This window comes from Ranitomeya variabilis, chromosome 2, assembly GCF_051348905.1.
Source record: "Ranitomeya variabilis isolate aRanVar5 chromosome 2, aRanVar5.hap1, whole genome shotgun sequence".
NCBI classification, from domain to species: Eukaryota; Metazoa; Chordata; class Amphibia; order Anura; family Dendrobatidae; genus Ranitomeya; species Ranitomeya variabilis.
The window spans coordinates 856446696-856471442 of NC_135233.1; the positions used below are offsets into that span (position 1 = coordinate 856446696).

General features: G+C 42.8%; 1 protein-coding gene across 1 annotated transcript; it reads left to right on the top strand.

The window, feature by feature from the left end:
* The first annotated feature begins 1202 nt into the window (after positions 1–1202).
* On the top strand, positions 1203–22436 carry LOC143808034 (receptor-transporting protein 3-like). The gene is made up of 2 exons (XM_077290257.1): positions 1203–1445; positions 21655–22436. Exons 1-2 carry the CDS (start codon positions 1312–1314, stop codon positions 22364–22366), a joined length of 846 nt encoding a protein of 281 aa, XP_077146372.1. The 5' UTR covers positions 1203–1311; the 3' UTR covers positions 22367–22436.
* The last annotated feature ends 2311 nt before the right edge of the window (positions 22437–24747 follow it).

The window sequence follows — 24747 nt, forward strand, 5'->3', positions numbered from 1 at the left end:
CCTAAATTTAGCCCCAACCCTAACCCTAACCCTAGCCCCAACTCTTCTAGCTGCCGGCCGGCAGTGCGCCCACCATTTTCTTACTGGAGGAAGAAGCCAGCAGCCAGGAGGGGACACAGGAGGACCCGGGGACACCGTTAAGTATAACAGGGTCCCTGAATTCCCCTATTTCTATACCCCCGGCAGCCGAGACCCCAAAGATCTTCTGGGTGCCGGCCGGCGGGCGCACTGCGCATGTGCCTGCAATTTTTTGGCTGGAACAAGATGGCGGCGAGCATCGGGAGCCACAAGGAGCACCGGGGGAGACAGGTGAGTATCGGGGGGCGATCGGGGACCCCATTTCTCTGTCCTCTGATGTGTGATCACATCGGAGGACAGAGAAATTAAATGGGAAATTGCATTTTTTTTGCGACCGCCGGTAAACGGTTAATTACCGGCGATCGCAACCCAGGGGTCGGTAAAACCCCCCGAATCATGTTCTCTGGGGTCTCGGCTACCCCCGGTAACCAAGACCCGAGAGAAAATCCGACTCTGGGGGGCGCTATTCACTTTTTCCACAGCGCCATTAATTAACGGCGCTGTGGTTTAAGTACCCTTAACTGCCGTTGTTAAAAGGCATATCGATGGTCATTAAGGGGTTAATGCTGTCCCGTACACTTATCAACACTGGTGATGAGCAAATATACTCGTTACTCGAGATTTCCCAAGCACGCTCGGATGTCCTCCGAGTATTTTTTAGTGCTCGGAGATTTAGTTTTTATTGCTGCAGCTGAATGATTTACATCTGTTAGCCAGTATAAGTAGATGTGGGGGTTGCCTGGTTGCTAGGCGAGCCCACCATTTTGCTGGATTCAAGGAAATTTGTAAGAATATGAAAGTTTTGGAAATTCGTAACAAATTAGTGATGGATCGATTTGCTCATCCCTATCTAACACTAGATCTTCCCTACACAGCACAATAATAACACCTTGCTTTTTATTGCACATCGAGTTACCAATCCCCTCCAGACCCTTACTCCCCGGCCGGCGACAGCAGATATATAGAGAACAATCCCGTCACCCTGAAGCTCATTCTGTACAGACAGAATAGTAGGAAAAAGGAAATTGCAGAGAAGCTTCATGTTTCAGCTGGTTAACATGTGACTCCCAAACCTACACGTTATCTACACACTCCCTAGGAGAGGAGGGGGAATATGGAGCTGGCAGCTGTCATTGGCTGTGTGGACTTGAGTTTCGTTTCTCAGGAAATGTCAGAGACTTTAGCTTATGAGTCAGTTTGTGAAGCTGCCACAGCTGTAAACAAGGGCTGAAAATGGATGCCTGGAAAGAGGAATTTAACTATGAGATACAGGAGAGATGTGTACCCGGTCACTGGGTGCTGTGTGAGGATGAAAGCCTTGGTGTGCAAGAGAAAGGAGCCAAGTACACACAGCGCACATTTGCCAGGTAATCCTGCCTCTGCTGCGGTTATATAGCACCCGGTGGTGTAACATGCAGCTTGTGGGCCTCAATGCAAAATCTCCAACAGGGCCTCTGTCTTCTCATGGTCCCGGGTGATCCTGCCACACTATAGTTACACCCCTGACTGTACCCTAGGGTCTCATTCAGACTCCGTGACTCAGATATGTGTTCTGTGATTTTCACAGATAGAACACGTACCCATTATAATCTATGGGGCTGTTCACGTGTGTGTTTGTTTGTGAACTGTGTGGCTGTAAAAAATTCATTGCGGCGTCCTTTTTTGTAGGCATCACGGATGAAAATCACGGACAGCACGTGGATGACATGAATGTGTGGTGTGTATGCTGTCCGTCATTGACAGAGTAGTGGATAGGAGAAGCTTGGTGACGCATTTATTTTATTCTTTATTTCATAAGTGAAAATTACTGATGAAACACTGATGGTAAAAACTGACACTGAACAAATACTGATCAAGCTTGTACCATTGTTTTGTACATGATAAATCATAGATGTCGGAATGAGGCCTAAGCCGCCATATTACACCATTCTGCCAAACTATACCTGAAAGTGAGGTGTCTCCGGAAGTATTGGGATGCCTGTCATGTCAGCAAGTCTCGTTCTCATACTTTGCTGCCGTGTGTTACAATGTGTAAAATAGGATGGCGCCGAGCTCAAGCTTTTTTGGCTCAGATCCAGGAACGGAGTTATCATTCGTCGATGTAAGCAAGAGTGATTTCATTCACTGACAGCAAACAACAATATTGGAAATATCGAAAAGTATGTCAAAGTATTGCAGAGCTGTTTGTTCATCATACAATAAGGAACACTGATAGGTTCAGAATTTTGTATTTTGATTCCGTTATAGGAGCAGAAAAAAGAATTCAAGGCAGTAATGTAACTATCACATGGCAGAAAACAATATCTCCCGATGAATGCCATTGAATATTATGGGGTTTATCCGATTTTAGGATGCACACGCTTTTTAAAATCTGACTTGTGTCACTTTACATAGCAGTAACTTTTTACTTCTTAAAGTGATTCTGAATTTTTTTTCTTATGTTTGTTTATGTTCTGATATATTTTTATATTAAGTATGAAATGTACAAAACAATTAAGAAATGTGCAGGGCACAAAATTTAAATATTGAGCCAAGTTTTCGTTTTAAATGACACCATTTATTTTACCATATAATGTACTGAAAGATGGGAAAGAATTCCAAATGGAGTAAAATAGTAAATGGTAATAGTTTTTTAAGGTGTTTATTCTGCAGGAGAAATAACCTGGTAACATAATCAGGACAATTACAGCAATACCAAAATGAAAAGGTTTGTTTTATATTTTAGTGGTTAATAAAATTGGTTTAACTTGGTTTATGTCTCTATTTTTGAGACTCGCAACTTATATATTTTTCCATGGATAGAGCTATATGCAGCCTTGTGCTTTTTGCATAGTAAGTTGCAGTTTTTGTCATTTTTTATTTTATACAAATTTAAAGTTTATCTAACATGATCACTTTTTATTGCATTTTTTGGGGAAGTGCAGCGATATATATACATGTGTGCATATATATATCTATATATAGATATATATATATATAGATATATATATCTATATATATCTTATGTGTACCAATATGTCAGCGATGGGGTCTTGGGGTATGTCGGAGGAGGAGGCAACTACTGCTTGAACACTTGCACAATTTTAATCCCTTTTCTATTTTTCCTTCGACATTAAGGTACCTTCACACGAAGCGACGCTGCAGCGATAGCGACAACGATGCCGATCGCTGCAGCGTCGCTGTTTGATCGCTGGAGAGCTGTCACACAGACAGCTCTCCAGCGACCAACGATGCCGAGGTCCCCGGGTAACCAGGGTAAACATCGGGTTGCTAAGTGCAGGGCCGCGCTTAGTAACGCGATGTTTACCCTGGTTACCAGCGTAAAATGTAAAAAAAACAAACAGTACATACTTACATGCGTCCCCCGGCGTCCGCTTCCTGCACTGAGCGCCGGCAGTAGCAGGGCACAGCGGTGACGTCACCGCTGTGCTGTACTTTCACTTTCACTTTACGGCGCTCAGTCAGTGTGGGAAGCGGATGCCGGGGGACGCATGTAAGTATGTACTGTTTGTTTTTTTTACATTTTACGCTGGTAACCAGGGTAAACATCGGGTTACTAAGTGCGGCCCTGTGCTTAGTAACCCGATGTTTACCCTGGTTACCAGTGTAAAACATCGCTGGCATTGTTGCTTTTGCTGTCAAACACAACGATACACGGCGATCGGACGACCAAATAAAGTTCTGAACTTTATTCAGCGACCAGCAACATCACAGCAGGATCCTGATCGCTGCTGCCTGTCAAACTAAACGATATCGCTATCCAGGACGCTGCAACGTCACGGATCGCTAGCGATATCGTTACAAAGTCGTTTCGTGTGAAGGTACCTTTAGCCACATTTGGGATTATTTTTTGTGGGATTAGTTGTCGTAATGAAAGTCCAAGTGAGGTAAAATAGTTAAAATATATTATTTTTACTTAATTTTTACTGCATTAGTTGTTTAGTGATAATGACCTAGCAAAGCAGGTCTTCAGATCAATGATTATGAAGATATATAGTTTTTTTTACTATTGTAGTGGAATTTAAAAATTCTGAACTTTGAAAAAATATAAATATTTTTATCACCATTTTTCAAGATCCATAACTTTTTTATTTTTCCATAAATTGAGCTGTATGAAGGCTTGATTTTTTGCGCGCTGACTTGGCATTTTATAATGATACCATTTTCTTGATGACATTTACCATAAAGGGTAACATTTTGTTCATATTTTGGTAGATTGAACTATGACTTATATATGTATAATTTTAATGGGCAGCACGGTGGCTTAGTGGTTAGCACTGCAGCCTTGCAGCACTGGAATCCTGGGTTCAAATCCCACCAAGGACAACATCTGCAAAGAGTTTGTATGTTCTCTCCGGGCACTCTGGTTTCCTCCCACATTCCAAAGACATACTGATAGGGAATTTAGATTGTGAGCCCCAATGGGGACAGCGATAATAATGTCTGTAAAGCGCTGCAAAATATGTTAGCGCTATATAAAAAAAATAAAAGATAATAGGAGCCTTTCACCTGAAAAAATGCTATTAACCTGCAGAAATGGAGTTAATAGCATTGTGAACCTGCCCGGTGCCAAGATGAAATGAACTTTATTCCCTTCGGCAGCGTTCTGGTTTCAGTCACGGGTCAGCACTGATGCGAGTCACTGTCACTCCAGCACTGACAGAGAACACCTCAGCATTAGGGCTGTGATTGGGTTGGATTTCACAGGAGATTTAACATGCTATTGGAACCTATCTGCACACTACGACCAAGGGGGACCAATAGGCATCAAACGTGCTGCGAGAGCTTGTGATCAGAGGTATAAAGTTTACCTCCGGCCACTGGTGTCGGCTGATGGGATTACTGCTCCCATCAGAGCAGGTGGCAGCTGATGGGGGTATTATTCAGATGGTGCCTGAGCTCTAAATGCACATGACAGCATGGCAAACACTGGATCTTCGGGCCTCCCATTCAAGTGAATGGGGTCGGGGTACTGTTCTGGTACCCGAACCTGAACTTAATGATATAACTATGTACTAAGTCCTATATTGCCATGAGCCTCCTTTACTTTTACTGATTGGGGGCTCCACATTTCTAAGATTATCTAAGCAGAGAAACATTTTTTAAGACCTCCAATTGTGGAAATAATTTTGTTCCCATATCTAGTGTTCAAAATTAACATTGTTTGTGGGACAACCCCTTTAATAATAAGATTTCTGCAGAAATGGTGCAGAAAATCAGTAAAATCCAAATTCCCCAAAGCTCATCATGGGAACATAAGATAAAACGGCTCATGAGTAAAGTTTGGGTTTCGTACCGAACAGCTTTTATTCGGGCATGGACCCCAAACACGGACTTCTCCAGGAAGTCCGTGTTACTGTTCGGGTTCGGCTCTGAGAACATCAGGCGTTTCCAATGCTGTCATCTGCATGACAGCACGAGAAACACCGGCGGCTTTGATTGGCGGTATGAGTATTACTGCCGGTCAGAGAGCAAGCAGCTGTGACCGTTGGTAAAAAGTTTACCTCCAGTCACAGAGGCCCAGCTGATGAGAGAGTAATACTCCCATCAGCCTGCGCCTGCTGGCGCTAATAACAGCGAGAGCAGGTGACGGCTGATGGGAGTGTTTATCAGCCAGTGCCTGCGCAATAGGTAAAAATGGATTGGGTTCACCCTCTGTTTTTGATAACCAGCATGGCAAAACTGACAGCAGCAGGCTGCAACCCTCAGCTGTTAGCTTTATCATGGCTGGTTATCAAGAATAGAGGGATCAACACACCGTTTTTTATAATTTTTTTAAATTATTTAAATATACAGTATAATTTTTAAAAAACTGCTTGGGGTCCCCCCCATTTTTGAGAACCAGGCTGGTAAGGGGCCATGGATATGGCCCCCCAGCCTAAAAATAGTAGATCGCAGCCTCCCCAGAAAAGGCACATCTATTAGATGCGCCGACTCTGGCGCTTTGCCCGGCTCTTCCCATTGGCCAATAAAGGACTTTATTCTTTATTTTGGCTGTGTGCTTATTTACAACTAGATGGTGGCCCAATTCTAACGCATCGGGTATTCTAGAATATGCATGTTCACGTAGTATATTGCACAGCCCACGTAGTATATTGCCCAGTTACATAGTATATTGCCCAGTTACGTAGTATATTACCCAGCGATGTAGTATATTGCCCAGTGATGTAGTATATTGCCCAGCAACGTAGTATATTGCACAGCCACGTAGTATGTAGTATATTGCCCAGCCACGTAGTATATTGCCCAGTTACGTAGTATATTGCCCATTTACGTAGTATATTGCCCAGTTACGTAGTATATTGCTCAGCCATGTAGTATATTGCCCAGTTACGTAGTATATTTCCCAGCCACGTAGTATATTGCCCAGCCACGTAGCATATTGCCAAGTTACGTAGTATATTGCCCAGCTACGTAGTATATTGCCTAGCCACGTAGTATATTGCCCAGCAACGTAGTATAGTGCCCAGCCACGTAGTATATTGCACAGCCACGTAGTATGTAGTATATTGGTCAGCCACGTAGTATATTGCCCAGTAATGTAGTATATTGGCCAGTGACATAAAATAAAAAATAAACATATACTTACCTTAGTCCTGGCTCCTGTGCATGGTGCATGCGGCAGCTTCCGGTTCCAGGGTTGGTATGACTGTGAGCGCAGGACCTGTGATGACGTCGTGTTGCGGTCACATGACCGTGACGTCATGGCAGGTCCTTCTCGCGCAGGCGCACAGGACATGTGATGACGTCGCGGTCACATGACCGTGACGTCTGGCAGGTCTTTCTCACGCGGGCGCGCAGTACCTGTCATGACGTCGCAGTCACATGACCGTGACATCATGGCAGGTCCTTCTCCCATAGCATCCTTAGCACCGGAACCTGCCGGCTGACAAGACGCGACGTCGGAGGGTTTTAAGGTTTTTTTTATTATTATTTGTAACATTAGATCATTTTACTATTGATGCTGCATACACAGCATCAATAGTAAAAACTTGGTCACACAGGGTTAATAGCTGCGTAACCGGAGTGCGTTACACCTCGCTCCGGTAACGCTGGCATTAACCCTGTGTGAGGGCTGACTGGATGACTGGAGGGGAGTATGGAGCGGGCAGTGACTGTAGGGAGGAAAGAGCGGCCATATTGCCGCCAGACTGTGGCCGTCACTGATTGGTCGTGGCAATGGTCGTGGGCGTTTTGCCACGACCAATCAGCGACTTGGATTCCATGACAGACAGAGGCCGCGACCAATGAATATCCGAGACAGACAGACAGACAGATGGAAGTGACCCTTAGACAATTATATAGTAGGATATGACTATGGGGTTATTAATGGAGAGACATCTTTTAGATGCCTCTTCATTACAAATCTATGGGCTTGATGACACCTGACAATACCAAGGTGACATTAACCCACTTGTCACCACCACAGGTTAAGTGGAAAGAGCTGGGCAAAGTACCAGAAATTGGCACATCTAACAGATGACCTTTTCTGGGGCAGCTGCAAGCTGCTATTTTTAGGTTGGTGGGTCAATTTCCATGGTCCCTTACCGGCTTGAGAATTCTAGCTCCCAGCCATCTTCTTTAGCTTGGTTGGATGAAAAAAATGGGGGGGAACCCCACGCTGTTTTTTAAAATTATTCATTTAAATTGTTTTAAAAAACGGCATTGGGACCCCTCTATTCTTGATAACAAGCCATGATAAAGCTGACAGCTGAGGGTTTTAGCCCGCAGCTGTCTGTTTTGCCATGCTGGTTATCAAAAAGAGAGGGGAACCCATGGCATGTTTAATTTATTGCGCAGGTGACAGCTGATGTATACTCCAATCAGCCACCGCCTGCTCTTGCTGTTATCAGCAACAGCAGGAAAGACTGATAGGAGTAGTACTCACGCTGTCATGTGTTACCTGGTAGATCAGGTGCTGTTTCACTGGTGATAGTGAAAGGGTATCTCAGCCTGTCAGGATTGTGAATGAGTGTGGTGCCATGTCAGCGACTGCGTGGGCCATATCCTCTCACTTCCCCTGGCTTGTGTGGAAAGGGGTTGTCTGTGTAAAACTGTGCCTAGCTGACCTTACGTGTCCTCTGGGGGTGCAGAAGGTCACATTGGTGCAAGTGAGGAGACCATATTGCGTGATCTTCTGACGAATTAGTGATGTCAGGCGGGGTGGCGAGTTGAGGGTTAATCACAGCCAGGTTTAGAGGTTTCTCTGATTCCAGACACTACAGAAGGGAACCCTGCTATTATATTATGAATATTATGAACTGCTCAAGCCTGCTGCCTTTTTTCACACAGTAAAAAATTGTATTACTCATAGAAGGCTGAAGCCACAACCGAACTGGCTTCCCCATACAGCCTTGCAGCTGTGACATCACAAGCATAGCCCCCAACCATCCTGACTCCAGTGGAATAGTCCTGGTTTAGGGAACATGTCCCGCTTTACCAGCATGTCAGAACTATATCCTGAGTTTAATTTTTTATCTGTGATATCTTCTCTCCTTGCTGGTTCACTTCATGTGTTTTTAAGTTCATTGCTCAGCAGTCCCTCCTCTTCTTTTTCTGTCTGTGCTCTGCACATACTTCCATTCATTTAACTAACCAACTGCTTGGATGGCATTCAGCTACTGTAGCAATGAGTCAATTAGTCTACTTGAGTGTAGATGTTATTCTTCATTACAGGCACATTGTACTGGTACACAGAGCTACATCCCTATCTGCAGTACCACAGTACCAGTGCATTTCTATGTACCTGCATTCTACAAGTAATTTTTTTTTCTTCCTATAAATTTATAAAAAAAATGAAACACAATTACAATACTGATATAACATAATGAAAAACAATTACAACAATGACATTTTTATGCACTTTTTAAAACTGGTATCACAAATAGCACAGGCATATTTAGCATAACTGTAATCATACCAACACATGTAATACAGAGAACACATTACTTGCGGTGATCGGTAAATGGCATAAAAAAGTGTGATTTTTTTTCTATTAAGGCCATAAAAAATCATTAAAAATGTAACCCTGAGACTGTGTTCACACATTATGTAAATGCTGTATTCTGCAGGTGTCCACACCACACTGCATTATAAAAATGTTCACTGATTATTTCGTTTTTTGCAGTAGTTTTTTTTATGCATTTCCTCCATATTTGAAGTGGCATTTTTCTAAAGCACAGAAAATCTTTTGTCATGGTTCACACCGTGCTGCAAACAATATGTCACGGATCACAACACTATGTCAGGGATCCCGGGGAGGATATATTTATCGTCCACACTACTCACACCAATTTCTCATGAACCGGGGTTGTTTGGGTGCCCCTGGTTCCTTCTGAAGGGGATTTATCTACATCTCACTTCCCAATTCCGATTTTAGACTTGCATCTCTCTGGCGCCCCCCTTACCCTCAGGTCATATCAGGTACTGCACCTAGGGTAATTAGTCGCCAGAAAGGCTGCCTGCTATGTACTGGCTATTGGGTACGCTGCAGCGAGGGCGATATAACTACTCCCACTCAGGCGGGAACAATAACTATCAACGCTGCCGGTCGCTGTAAAGACGCCCAATTGCGCAGAACAAGGAAACTGCCACCATCTCCGATTAATGGGTCCGGAGCCAACCCAAATCAGTAGCGTATAGAGCATGAAGAGACAAGCTAGTAAAATTATAGATTTTACTCCATAAAAAGATAGGCAGTATTTTCAAAAATATTAAAAAGATATTATGAAGAAGACAAATCATGTGTATATTACAATTACAAATAAAAAGGGATTAACGGTGAAAATTTTCTTATGATTCTTTCATATCATTCCATGGCACGCCGTGTGCTGGCTGGGGGAGGGGACCTTCCCCACTTATTTTCAGGTAAGATTGCAAAGCCTGTCGTAGCTGAATCCCCCGGCAAAAGACACTGCAAGAATCCTGCTACACACAGATATTCCCTGTCTAAAGCCCAGGCACTCCCCCTGTGTTGACATCACTTAGAGGCTGAACCCTCCTCTTTACTTACAATATGAAAACTATTTTTTACGCATAAATTGCTGTGTGAACCTCACATCAGTACGACATGATGCTCATGATGTTCCCCACATCAGGGGTGTTCTGTTAAGTGTAAATACGGAGCAATTACCTGAACTGCTTAAAGAGAAATCCGCACTTTGCACTCGTTGTGCCTAGCTGCTTACGCTTTCAATGGGTGATAGGTCTACCGATGGACATCCGGAATATGTAATTCGTATATTTCTAGCCCAAATCGGTGCTGTGATATATAACTTTAATCGAACAAAGAAACTCATGGGGCTTACACCAGTTTCAACTAGTACTAGATAGGAGGAGGGAGGGGTAGTGCGCACAGAGCCTGGTATTTGCAGGGAAAGCAATAAAAATGCTTCTTCACACACACACAGGCAGCCAGCAGAGAGAAAATAGGGGGGGGGGCGGAATACCCCGCAGCGTGTGTCTTGTAAAGCTAGGCAGATACTCAAACATGGCATATTCATATTATTGTGACAGCTTTCATTCTGTACTGTGAGAAGCTAGCCACTTACTTAAGACAATTGCAACAATGCACGTAGAGCAGAGGCCAAGGCTCTTAGGGATGCAGACTTTTACAGCACGGAGCACCAGTTACGTTTATATTATTGTTGGTTTTATTAGTGATTTTCCTGCTGAGTTTGATCAGAGATTTTCTTGCTCGTCAGTTCAGCCTCAGGAATCAGTTTTTCCTTTCAGTGACAGCAAGTGGAGCAAGACGTGCCTTCTGGATCTTGTATTCAAAAGGCCAGACAGGGGATTGCTAAAGGTTAATGTAAAGCAATCATTATATTAATCTCATTAGTATCTCAGGGGCCTCAAGCCATTGTTCTCCCTGCCACTAGGCCCATTGTGTGGATGGGGATAATAGGCCCAGGGGAGCCGTCACCACAGGGTGTCTCACATGCAGTCCCAGGTTATGGGGCTCAGCCTGAGTGAGACACCCCTACCAATGCACAGTTAGCTTTGGGAAGGGGGTGTTTCCCGAGGGTCGGGCTCAATTCTGGGGGGTGGTTTGGGGGTATTGAGGACTCAAAAGGAAAAGGCATTGTTGTTGGTTGGGCTATGGTCGTGATATTCATCATCTGGAGAAGCATAGGCTGTGACTTGCACACTATACCGGCGGGATATGCCAAAAGCTGTGGGCCAACCATAAGTAGGGAGACAGTGGATATCACCTGGTACAGGTATAGCTGTGGACAGAAGAAATAAAGATAGCTGCATCATTAACCTACCTAGGTGATTATTACAGCCCATCACCTCATATCTTCACACGTACTTAAAGATGCAATTGTCTTTTTTACGTGGCAATAGACACGTATACAGAAAAAATGCACCAAAAAATGTACAGTTCAACAAAATCTTCAGATGAACAGTGGGCAGATGTTTTCATGAAATCACATCCACTTTGCTTGGTCAGTTAAATGCGACATACTGTATTTTCAGTAAAAAAAATACAACAGAAAAAAATGCAACAGTTAAGCTATATGTGAACATTCTTACAGACATGTTTTGCAAAAGGCCGCTTAACCCCTTTCTGCCATCCGACGTACTATTCCGTCCATGTGACCTGGGCCCTAATTCCCATGGACGGAAGAGTACTTCACATGCAATCAGCCGCACCCACAGGGGGAGCGTGGCCGATCGTGGCAGGGTGTCAGCTGATTATCACAGCTGACACCTGGTACTAAGTGCCAGGAGTGGTCACGGACCGCTTCTGACACTTTAACCCCAGAACACTGTGATTAAACAAGATCACAGCGTTCCAGTGGCATAGAGAAGCATTGTGCAGGGAGGGGGCTCCCTGAGTTTCCCTGAGACCATCAGAACAAAATGGCCGCAGGGTCCTTCTGGGTCCTGCAGGGAGGTGGCTTCTCAGTGCTTGCTGAGAGCAGGACCTGAGAAGCCTCCTTCACTGCCTGTCATCAGCGATCAGACTTTATACAGGGATGTCCCACCCTAGTACAATGTAAAAAAGTAACAAAACAAATTATACTGTATAAAAATATTTTTTTTTTAAATTCCTAAATAATGAAAAAATATTGTTCCAATAAATACATTTCTTTAAGTGAATAAAAAAACAATAAAAGTACATATATTTAGTATCACCGCGTCCGTAATGACCTGACCTATAAAACTGTCCCACTAGTTAACCCCTTCAGTGAACACCGTAAAACAAAACAAAAAATGAGGCAAAAAGCAATGCTTTATCATCATACCTCAGAACAAATAGTGGAATAACACGCGATCAAAAAAATGGATATAAATAAACATGGTACCGCTGAAAACATCATCTTGTCCCACAGAAAAATAGCTGCCATACAGCATCATTAGTGAAAAAATAAAAAAGTGTTATAGCTCTCAGAATAAAGCAATGCAGAAACAATTATTTTTCATATAAAATAGTTTTTATAGTATAAAAGCGACAAAACATAAAAAAGATATAAATGAGGCTTCACTGTAATCAAACTGACCCGAATAATAAAACTACTTTATCAATTTTACCACACGTGGAACGGTATAAATTCCCCACCCAAAAGAATTTCATGAATTGCTGGTTTTTGTTCATTCTGCCTCGCAAAAATCGTAATAAAAATCGATCAAAAACTGTTATGTGCCCAAAAATGGTACCAATAAAAATGTCAACTCGTCCTGCAAAAAACAAGACCTCACATGACTCTGTGGGCCAAAATATGAAAAAATTATAGCTCTCAAAATGTGGTGATGCAAAAACTATTTTTTGCAATAAAAAGCGTTTTTTAGCGTGTGACAGCTGCCTAACATAAAACCCACTATAAAACCCGCTATGAATAGTAAATCAAACCCCCCTTTATCACCCCCTTAGTTAGAGAAAAATAATAAAATAAAAAAATGTATTTATTTCCATTTTCCCATTAGGGTTAGGGCTAGGGTTGAGGCTAAAGTTAGGGTTATGGTTGGGGCTAAAGTTAGGGTTAGGGTTTTGATTAGGGTTAGCATTGGGATTATGTTTATGGTTGAGATTAGGGTTAGGAGTGTGTCAGGGTTAGGGGTGTGGTTAGGGTTATGGTTAGGGTTGGGATTAGGGTTAGGGGTGTGTTTGGGTTAGTGGTGTGGTTGGGGTTATGGTTAGGGTTGAAATTAGGGTTAGGGGTGTGTTGGGTTAGGGTTGGAGTTAGAATTGGGGAGTTTCCACTGTTTAGGCACATCAGGGGCTCTCCAAATGCGACATGGCATCTTATCTCAATTCCAGCCAATTCTGCGTTGAAAAAGTCAAACGTTGCTCCTTCCCTTCTGAGCTCTGCTGTGTGCCCAAACAGTGGTTTACTCCCACATATGGGGTATCAGCGTACTTAGGACAAATTGAACAACAACTTTTGCAGTACAATTTCTCCTGTTACCCTTGTAAAAATAAAAATTTGGGGGCTAAAAAAAATTATTTTTGTGGTAAAAAAATGATTTTTATTTTCACGGCTCTGCATTGCAAACTTTAGTGAAACACTTGGGGGTTCAAAGTTCTCACAACACATCTAGATAAGTTCCTTGGGGGGTCACTTGTGGGGAGTTTCTACTGTTTAGATACATCAGGGGTTTGCACACGCAACGTGACACTCGCAGACCATCTTATCAAACTCTACATTCCAAAATGGCCCTCCTCTTCCGAGCTCTGCCACGCACCCAAATGGTGGTTCCCCCCACATATGGGGTATCAGCGTACTCAGGACAAATTGTACAACAACTTTTGCAGCCCAATTTCTCTGGGAAACCCTTGGGGAAAAATATTGTGGGCTAAAAGATCATTTTTGTGGAAAAAAAAATATTTTTTTATTTTCACGGCTCTACGTTATAAACTTTAATGAAACAGTTGGGGGTTCAAAGTGCTCACCACACATCTAGATAAGTTCCTTGGGTGGTCTAGTTTCCAAAATGGGGTCACTTGTGGGGGCTTCTACCGTTTAGGCACATCAGGGGCTCTCCAAACGCGACATGGCGTCTGATCTCAATTCCAGCCAATTCTGCGTTGAAAAAGTCAAATGGTGCTCCTTCCCTTACAAGCTCTGCCATGTGCCCAAACAGTGGTTTAACCCCACATATAGGGTATCAGCATACTCAGGACAAATTGCACAATAACTTTTGGGGTACAATTTCTCCTGTTTCCCTTGGGAAAATAAAAAAATAGAGGCAAAAAAACATTTTTGTGAAAAAATATGATTTTTTATTTTTACATCTCTACATTTTATTCTTCTGTGAAGCAGTTAGGGGTTGAAAGTGTTCACCACACATCTAGATAAGCTCCTTAAGGGGTCTACTTTCCAAAATGGTGTCACTTGTGGGGGGTTTCCACTGTTTAGGCACATCAGGGGCTCTCCAAACGCGACATGGCGTCCGATCTCAATTCCAGACATTTTGCATTGAAAAGTCAAATGGCGCTCCTTCCCTTCCGAGCTCTGCCATGCACCCAAACAGTGGTTTACCCCCACATATGAGGTATCACCATAATCAGGACAAATTGCACAACAACTTTTGGGGTCCAATTTGTCTTATTAGCTTTGGAAAAATAAAAAATTTGGGGTGAAAAAATCATTTTTGTGAAAAAAATATGATTTTTTATTTTTACGGCTCTTCGTTACAAACTTCTGTGAAGCACTTGGGGGTTCAAAGTGCTCACGACACATCTAGATAAGTTCCTTAGGGGTCTACTTTCCAAAATGGTGTCACTTGTGGGGGGTTTCCACTGTTTAGGCACATTAGGGGCTCTCCAAATGCGACATGGCTTCCGATCTCAGTTCCAGCCAATTTTGTATTGAAAAGTCAAACGACAAAAGTCAAAATGACGCTCCTTCCCTTCCGAGCTCTGCAATGCGCCCAAACAGTGGTTCCCCCAACATATCTGCATGCTCAGGACAAATTGCACAATAACTTTTGGTGCATAATTTCTCCTTTTACCCTTGGGAAAATAAAAAAATTTGTATCTGAAGTAATTTTTTTGTGAAAAAAAAGTTGTGTTCATTTTTTTTTAAACATTCCAAAAATTCCTGTGAAACACCTGAAGGGTTGATAAACTTCTTGGATGTGGTTTTGAGCACCTTGAGGGGTGCAGTTTTTAGAATGGTGTAACTTTTGAGTAATTTCTATCATATAGACCCCTCAAAGTGGTCCCTAAAAAATAAATGGTGTTGCAAAAATGAGAAATCGCTGGTCAACTTTTAACCCTTATAACTCGCTAACAAAATTTTTTTACAAAATTGTGCTGATGTAAAGTAGACATGTGGGAAATGTTACTTATTAAGTATTTTATGTGACATATCTGTGTGATTTAAGGGCGTGAAAATTCAAAGTTGGAAAATTGCGATATTTTCCAAAATTTTGGCACATTTCTATTTTTTTCACAAAAAAACGCAAGTCATATCAAATAAATTTTACCACTATCATGAAGTACAATATGACATGAGAAAACATTGTCAGAATCACCAGGATCCATGGAAGCGTTCCGGAGTTATAACCTCATTAAAGGACAGTGGTTAGAACTGTAAAAATTGGCCTGGTCATTAACATGCAACCACCCTTGGGGGTAAAGGGGTTAAAGTACCATTCCAGTATTTTTTTATTGTACCGCTGGAGTAGGGCTTTAAATGTAATTACTCTGCCCACTGTATCATAGTCACCTGCAGCTGCCTTAATCCTTTTTGTCCCTTACTGCCACCATACTTTCTCTGACATCTCCTCCAGACTGTTTAACTCCTGAAAAAATGGAGATGCTTAGCACATAACTTGGCCAATTCATACATGCCCAGCAGCCAACGACAAGGCGGCCTCCAGTTTGCTGGGAACCTATGTGTCTAGTGTGAATACCTCACTTAGTCTAAAGCCTGAATTTATGGGTAGGTAGGATCCTGCTGCATTTAAAACCGCCATAGGCTGGAAGGCAGAGTGCTCAGTCAGAGGGTTGATATGCAAATAACAAAAAACTCACTTGCACTTCCAAATCAGAAAACTGGTGTGTGCAGGTGCAAACTAAAGGTACCTTCACACGAAGCGACGCTGCAGCGATAGCGACAACGTTGCCGATCGCTGCAGCGTCGCTGTTTGATCGCTGGGGAGCTGTCACACAGACCGCTCTCCAGCGACCAAAGATGCCGAGGTCCCCGGGTAACCAGGGTAAACATCGGGTTGCTAAGCGCAGGACCGCGCTTAGTAACCCGATGTTTACCCTGGTTACCAGCGTAAAAGTAAAAAAACCAAACAGTACATACTCACCTGCGCGTCCCCCAGCGTCTGCTTCCTGACACTGACTGAGCTCCGGCCCTAACAGCACAGCGGTGACGTCACCGCTGTGCTTTCACTTTCACTTTAGGGCTGGCGCTCAGTAAGTGTCAGGAAGCAGACGGCGGGGGACGCGCAGGTGAGTATGTACTGTTTGTTTTTTTTACTTTTACGCTGGTAACCAGGGTAAACATCGGGTTACTAAGCGCGGCCCTGCGCTTGGTAACCCGATGTTTACCCTGGTTACCAGTGTAAAACATCGCTGGTATCGTTGCTTTTGCTTTCAAACACAACGATACACGGCGATCGGACGACCAAATAAAGTTCTGGACTTTATTCAGCGACCAGCGACATCACAGCAGGATCCTGATCGCTGCTGCGTGTCAAACTAAACGATATCGCTAGCGAGGACGCTGCAACGTCACGGATCGCTAGCGATATCGTTACAAAGTCGTTTCGTGTGAAGGTACCTTAAGAGCATCCACCTCCATATACAACAAACAAATAAAGTTGCACTCTAAGGGTACTTTCACACTAGCGTTTTTTGAAATCCGTCGCAATGCGTCGTTTTGCCGAAAAAACGCATCCTGCAAAAGTGTTTGCAGGATGTGTTTTTTCCCCATAGCCTAATATTAGACGACGCATTGCGACGGATTTACACCCGTCGCACCCGTCGTGCGACGGGTGCGTCGTGCAGTGGCGGACCGTGGGGGGCAAAAAACGTTGCTTGCAACGTTTTTTGCTCCGTCGTAAACGTCTTTTCCGACCGCGCATGCGCGGCCGGAACTCCGCCCCCACCTCCCCGCACCTCACAATGGGGCAGCGGATGCGCTGGAGAAATGCATCCACTGCCCCCGTTGTGCGGCGGAGACCACGCTAGCGTCGGGAACGTCGGCCCGACGCACAGCGACGGGCCGAGCCCGACGCTAGTGTGAAAGAAGCCTAATTAATAAGAAAAAATGGAGATGCTTAGCACATAATTTGGCCAATTCATGCATGCCCTGCAGCCAACAATCATGTGCAAAGTCTTTCCATTTTTTCTTATTATTTAGAGCAGTATTGATATTCATATTTCATATATTACATATTTACATGCTTTAGCACTAAAGAGTGCAATTTGACTTGTTTTTTGTGTGGATTGAGTTGAAGCTTTTGTTAGGAACATTTTACATAATGTTTGGGATCACATTTATATGGCATTCTACACTGAGCACTTACATTGGGGTTTCCATCTTAATCTCAGAATGACGTGATTCAGATGAAACCCCCCAGAGATCCATTCACTATAATGAGGCAACAGAGTTACTCTGAACTCTGTCTGGCCTCTGTTCAGTTGTTTCCTTCTTTTCAAAAGTGTACAAAACTGTGGCCGATGGCACTTTTATGCAATCTTAATAAGACGGACACAGCCAGATCACAGGTCCTTTTGCATCCACAGATCCTCCATTTGCCTAATTATAGGGAATCGTCTGATGGTGGTTCCGTCTCTATCACATATTTCAGAGATTTACACAGATATCCCGGTGTAAGTGCTCAGTGCAGGATAAATATGTGCCAAGCCTTACTGTGATCTTTGGGAGGCAGAATAAACTAATCAACAGCAGGTGAAAATTTTCTGTTTTTTTAACGCCGTTCCTCGTGTGATATAAATGATATGGTGACGTTATTTTTCTGGTCGGTGCGATTACAGCGGTACCAGATATATATAGTTTTTTATGTTTGGCTGCTGTCATTCACTAAAAACTCATTTATTGCAAAAACTAGTTTTTGCATCACCATATTTTGAAAGCTATCTTTTTCCATATTTCGGCCAACAGAGTCATTTGAGGGCTTGTTTTTTGTGGGACAAGTAGACGTTTTTATTGGTACCATTTTAAGACACATGACATTTTTTGATCGCTTTCTATTTTGATTTTTGGGAGGCAGAACGAACAAAACACAGCAATTTAGGAATTTTGTTTTGTTCTTTTTCATGTCGTTCCATGTGTGCTAAAATTGATAAGGCAACTTTATTCTTCAGTTCAGTATGATAACAGTGATACCACATTTATATCTTCATTTTTATGTTTTGGCGCTTTTACACAATAAAAACTACTTTAGGCCAGTCTCACACGTCCAGATAATTCCGGTACCGGAAGAAATCGGTACCAAAGTTATCCGTGTCCGTGTGTCCGTGAGCTCACGTAGGCCATCCATGTGGCACACATGCGGCAGCCGTGTGCCGCCTGGGTACCACACGGACCGTGCAGGAAAGACAGCGCTAAAGTTTAGCACTGTCCCCTGCATCGTGCTGAAGCCGCGATTCATATCTTCTGTGCAGCAGCATTTGCTGTAAAGAAGATATGAATAATCAATTTTTTAGTGGTATTTCGTGTTTAAAATAAAGCTCCATGTCCCCACCCCCTGTGCGCCCCCCCGCTGTTCTGAAAATACTCACCCGCCTCCCTCGCAGTGTCCTGTCCTGGCCGCATCTTCTCCTGTATGCGGTCACGTGGGGCCGCTCATTTACAGTAATGAATATGCGGCTCCACCCCTATGGGAGGTGGAGCCGCATATTCATGACTATAATCGGCGGCCCCACGTGACCGCATACAGTAGAAGGTGCGGCCAGGACAGGAAGCAGCGACAGCCAACGAGGGAGCCGGGTGAGTATTTTCAGAACAGCAGGGGGGCGCACAGGGGGTGGGGACATGGAGCTTTATTTTAAACACGAAATACCACTAAAAAAATGGATTATACATATCTTCTTTACAGCAAACGCTGCTGCACAGAAGATATGAATCGCGGCTTCAGCACCATGTGGGGGGGACAGCGCTTACTGGAGCGCTGTCTCCTGCACGGCACACGGAGAACGTCCGTGTGCGGTACGTGTTTTACACGGACCCATTGACTTTAATGGATCCATGTAATACGTGCGCTCCCACGAACACTGACATGTCTCCGTGTTTGGCACATGGAGACACGGTCCGCAAAAAATCAATGACATCTGCACAGATGCATTGATTTTAATGTGTCTATGTGTGTCAGTGGCTCTGGTACGTGAGGAAACTGTCACCTCACGTACCGGAGCCACTGACGTGTGAAACCGGCCTTATAGAAAAAATAATTATTTTTTCATCGCTGTATTCTGAGAGCTATAACGTTTGAATTTTTCCACTGATGGACTTGTATGGTGGCTTGTTTTTTGCAAGACAAGATGATGTATTCAGTGGTACCATGGTTATTTATATCTGTCTTTTTGATCGTGTTTTATTCCACTTTTTATTTGGCGGTATCAAAGCATTGTTTTTTGCCTTGTTTTATATTTGTTTTTTATGGTGTTCACTAAAGGGGTTAACTAGTGGGACAGTTTTATAGGTCAGCTTGTTCCGGATGCGGCGATACCAAATATGTGAACTTTTATTATTTTATTTTTTTCATAAAAATATTTTTTCATAGGCACAATATATATTTATTTTTTTATAATTGTTTTTACCTTTTTAAAATATTTTTACAATTTTTTTAAAACTTTTTTTTTTTTTACTTTTTCACTTTGTCCCACTGTGGGACTTTCATTTTTTTGCAGGCTGATCCCTTGTATAGCATAGGCTTGCAGGAGCATCCCTATGCTATGCAAACTGTCAGCACTGCACTGACAAAGTTTCTTCATCATGATCTGGACATGATCAATCAACTTTGCTAGCTCTGGTCACCTGGATGTCATCATGACTACATCGGGTCACCATGGCAACGATTTGGACATCGCAGGGTCTTTAATCCAAGCTCAGAGGGGATTTCTTCCCTCTGCTTGCTCCAGAATGCTGCAATTGAGTTCAATTGCAGCAATATGGGGGTTAAAGTGCCGGGAGCGGTGCGGGACTGCTTCTGGCACTGAGTGCCAGGTGTCAACTATTGTCAGAATCAGCTGAAACCCTGCGGCGATCATGTGCGCACGGCCTCTGTGCGCACAAATCGCTGGGATGTATCCATACGTACCAGGTCAATAAGTACTAGGTCACAGGGATGTATGGATATGTCTCGGGTGGTAAAGGGGTTAAAATGCATGAAAAATCTGTCAGTGCGGTGTCAAAGTGTTATACACAATTTTTGTGGCAATTTGAGCACTTGCAATTTGCAGAAAAATTATTTTCAGCAAAACTTGACAGATCTGAATTTCAAAATATTGACCAATCCTTAATTTTGTTTTTATTAATACATAAAATTGTAGGCTGCACACAGCTCTCATCTCAGTAAGTGATGCTTTGTGAAAAAAAGAGTTAGGCCATGTGCACACGTTCAGTATTTTTCGCGTTTTTTTCGTGTTTTTTCGCTATAAAAATGTGATAAAAACGTGAAAAAAATGCGAAAAAAACGCTATCATATGCCTCCTATTATTTACAGTGTATTCCGCATTTCTTGTGCAAATGTTGCATTTTTTTCCGCGAAAAAATTGCATCGCGGAAAAAAAAGCAACATGTTCATTAAAAATGCAGAATTGCGGGGATTCCGCACACCTAGGAGTGCATTGATCTGCTTACTTCCCGCACGGGGCTGTGCACACCATGCGGGAAGTAAGCAGATTATGTGCGGTTGGTACCCAGGGTGGAGGAGAGGAGACTCTCCTCCACGGACTGGGCACCATATAATTGGTAAAAAAAAAAAGAATTAAAATAAAAAATAGTGATATACTCACCTGCGATGGCCCCGGAGTCTTCCCGCCTCTCAGCGGTGCATCCTTTCTCTTCAGTTCCTATAGATGCTCTGTGTGAAGGACCTGCGATGACGTCGCGGTCTTGTGATTGGTCGCGAGACCGCTCATGTGACCGCTCACGCGACCAATCACAAGCCGCGACGTCATCAAAGGTCCTGTGCGCACACACCATCTATAGGAATGGACGCTGCTAAGGAGATCGTCTGTCTGCAGGTGAGTATAACCATTTTTTTAATTTTTTTATTATTTTTAAACATTCTATCTTTTACTATTGATGCTGCATAGGCAGCATCTATAGTAAAAAGTTGGTCACACTTGTCAAACGCTATGTTTGACAAGTGTGACCAACCTGTCAGTCAGTTTTCCAAGCGATGCTACAGATCGCTTGGAAAACTTTAGCATTCTGCAAGCTAATTACGCTTGCAAAATGCTAAAAAAAACGCGAAAAAAAACGCAAAAAAAAAAATGCGGATTTCTTGCAGAAAATTTCCGGTTTTCTTCAGGAAATTTCTGCAAGAAATCCTGACGTGTGCACATACCCTTAATATAGTATTTATTGTGTTTTATATTTCCAATGTATTCTCTAATATATTGTATGTTTTGCTTAGGTTCAAATGCTCTGGATGTAAACGTTGGTGGAACTCTGCCGAAGTCCATGTTTTATTTTTCATGAATCTCAACAGAGCCATAAAACAAGGCACAGTAAGGATGAGGATCTTCCGACAGGAATGTAAAAAATGCAGCATTCCAAAACTGGAAAAGCCAGAGATTAGTCTTGAAAATATCATGAGAATTACCAAAAACCTTGTGAATCGCATTATGCAGATATTCTATGGAGAGAAGAAGACCAAGCAAGAGTTGATGCCTGAAGTATACAGTAATGACATGGAAGGTCCTCATGACAAAGAGCATTGTGAGGCTTGCAAGTTGAAGATCTGTAAATGGCAGATAATGGCTACCAAAAGCCAAACGGTAGTTGGAGGTTACTCTACCTATAAGGAGCCTGCACACAAGCCAGAGTCAAAAGTTAAAAGTCGATCAGAAGGGATAACCTCGTCATATGCTTTTTCATCTACAGCAACCTACCCAAATTCTAAAACAGATTTTCAATCAACAGCAACATATTCAGACTCTAAAGCAGATATCCGACCATCTGTAACCTACACGGATTATCGATCTACCTCAGACTATCCAAAATATGAGCCGCAAACATACTCAGCTTACTCCCCACCAAGAAAAAGTGAAGAACCTACCTTTCCAATAGTAGCCTCACTCATTGCAGGAATTGGAGCTTTGGCTCTATGGTATTTAAAAAAATAAAATAATCATTATATTCAAATAATTATGTTATAAATGACTATAAAAGTCTAAATGAATAAAAAAAATAGAAAATATAAAGAAAATTGTGAGTAATTGGTAATGGTTTACCCATTCTGAGGTAAAATTGCATCGGTACACAGTACATTAGTAATCCTTTTCCTTTCTAATAGATGCTTTAGTTGCTGTAATAGAAATCAGCTCTTGGTGAACTGACCAATACATTTGTGACAAACGTACTAAAATCCAACAGCAATCTGGACAAGCAGAACCCAGGGGAAACATAATGTGGTCAAAGACTAGCACTAGCTACCTGACCTCTGGTGAGAAAGAAGTACATTTTTGACTATTTTAGACCTCAGACAAAGCAGCTAAGTTGCCAAAAAAGTATACAGTCTGGTCCAGTTTCTTTAAAAAAATATACAATAAAAGTGAGTCGCCCCGCCAGGGCCATGGGGTACTCGGTACCGGGTCCTGCGTTCACAGGGGGATGTCACGGTGGCGACCCGGTCCGTGGCCCTGGGCGCCCATGTAAAAGGGGAAAGGTCTTTAAAGGAAAAAAGTTTATGTTCATGACGCCACCTGTGGTATTCGGTCAGCGGGGACCGACGCTGCTTTAACCCCTTCATGACCTTGGGATTTTCCATTTTTCCGTGTTCGTTTTTCACTTCCCTCCTTCCCAGAGCCATAACTTTTTTATTTTTCTGTCAATTTGGCCATATGAGGGCTTATTTTTTTGCGGGACGAGTTGTACTTTTGAACGACATCATTGGTTTTACCATGTCATGTACTAGAAAACGGGAAAAAAATTCCAAGTGCGGGGAAATTGCAAAAAAAGTGCAGTCCCACACTTGTTTTTTGTTTGGCTTTTTTGCTAGGTTCACTAAATGCTAAAACTAACCTGCCATTATGGTTCTCCAGGTCATTACGAGTTCAAAGACACATAACATGACTAGGTTATTGTTTATCTAAGTGGTAAAAATTTTTTCCAAACTTTGCTAAAAAAAGTAAAATTTGCGCCATTTTCCGATACTCGTAGCGTCTCCATTTTTCATGATCTGGGGTCGGTTGAGGGCTTATTTTTTGCGTGCCGAGCTGGCGTTTTTAATGATACCATTTTGGTGCAGATACGTTCTTTTGATCGCCCGTTATTGCATTTTAATGCAATGTCGCGGCAACCAAAAAAAAATGTAATTCTGGCTTTTCACATTTTTTTCTCGCTATACCGTTTAGCGATCAGGTTAATGCTTTTTTTTATTGATAGATCGGGCGATTCTGAACCTTCATTTAATTTGTCTTAAAATATAATATTTTTAGATCTCTCCACAGCTGTTTTATGGGATTCAGGTCTGGACTCATTGCTGGCCACCTTAGAAGTCTCCAGTGCTTTCTCTCAAACCATTTTCTAGTGCTTTTTGAAGTGTGTTTTGGGTCATTGTCCTGCTGGAAGACCGATGACCTCTAAGGGAGACCCAGCTTTCTCACACTGGGCCCTACATTATGCTGCAAAATTTGTTGGTAGTCTTCAGACTTCATAATGCCATGCACACAGTCAAGCAGTCCAGTGCCAGAGGCAGCAAAGCATCAAAACATCACGGAACCTCCGCCATGTTTGACTGTAGGGTCTGTGTTCTTTTCTTTGAATCCCTCTTTTTTCTCCTGTAAACTCTATGTTGATGCCTTTGCCCAAAAAGCTCTACTTTTGTCTCATCTGACTAGAGAACATTCTTCCAAAACGTTTTAGGCTTTTTCAGGTAAGTGTTGGCAAACTCCAGCCTGGCTTTCTTATGTCTCAGGGTAAGAAGTGGGGTCTTCCTGGGTCTCCTACCATACAGTCCCTTTTCATTCAGACGCCGACGGATAGTACTGGTTGACACTGTTGTACCCTCGGAGTGCAGGGCAGCTTGAACTTGTTTGGATGTTAGTCGAGGTTCTTTATCCAACATCCGCACAATCTTGCGTTGAAATCTCTTGTCAATTTTTCTTTTCCGTCCACATCTAGGGAGGTTAGCCACAGTGCCATGGGTTTTAAACTTCTTGATGACACTGCGCATGGTAGACACAGGAACATTCAGGTCTCTGGAGATGGACTTGTAGCCTTAAGATTGCTTATGCTTCCTCACAATGTGGTTTCTCAAGTCCTCAGACAGTTCTTTGGTCTTCTTTCTTTTCTCCATGCTCAATGTGGTACACACAAGGACACAGGACAGAGGTTGAGTCAACTTTAATCCATGTCAACTGGCTGCAAGTGTGATTCAGTTATTGCCAACACCTGTTAGGTGCCACATGTAAGTTACAGGTGCTGTTAATTACACAAATTAGAGAAGCATCACATGATTTTTCGAATGGTGCCAATACTTTTGTCCACCCCCTTTTTTATGTTT

Coding starts and splice junctions, on each gene's coding strand:
- LOC143808034 (XM_077290257.1), top strand. CDS start 1,312: ATGGATGCCTGGAAAGAGGAATTTAACTATGAGATACAGGAGAGATGT. Junction 1,446..21,654: donor ACACAGCGCACATTTGCCAG/GTAATCCTGCCT, acceptor TGTTTTGCTTAG/GTTCAAATGCTCTGGATGTA.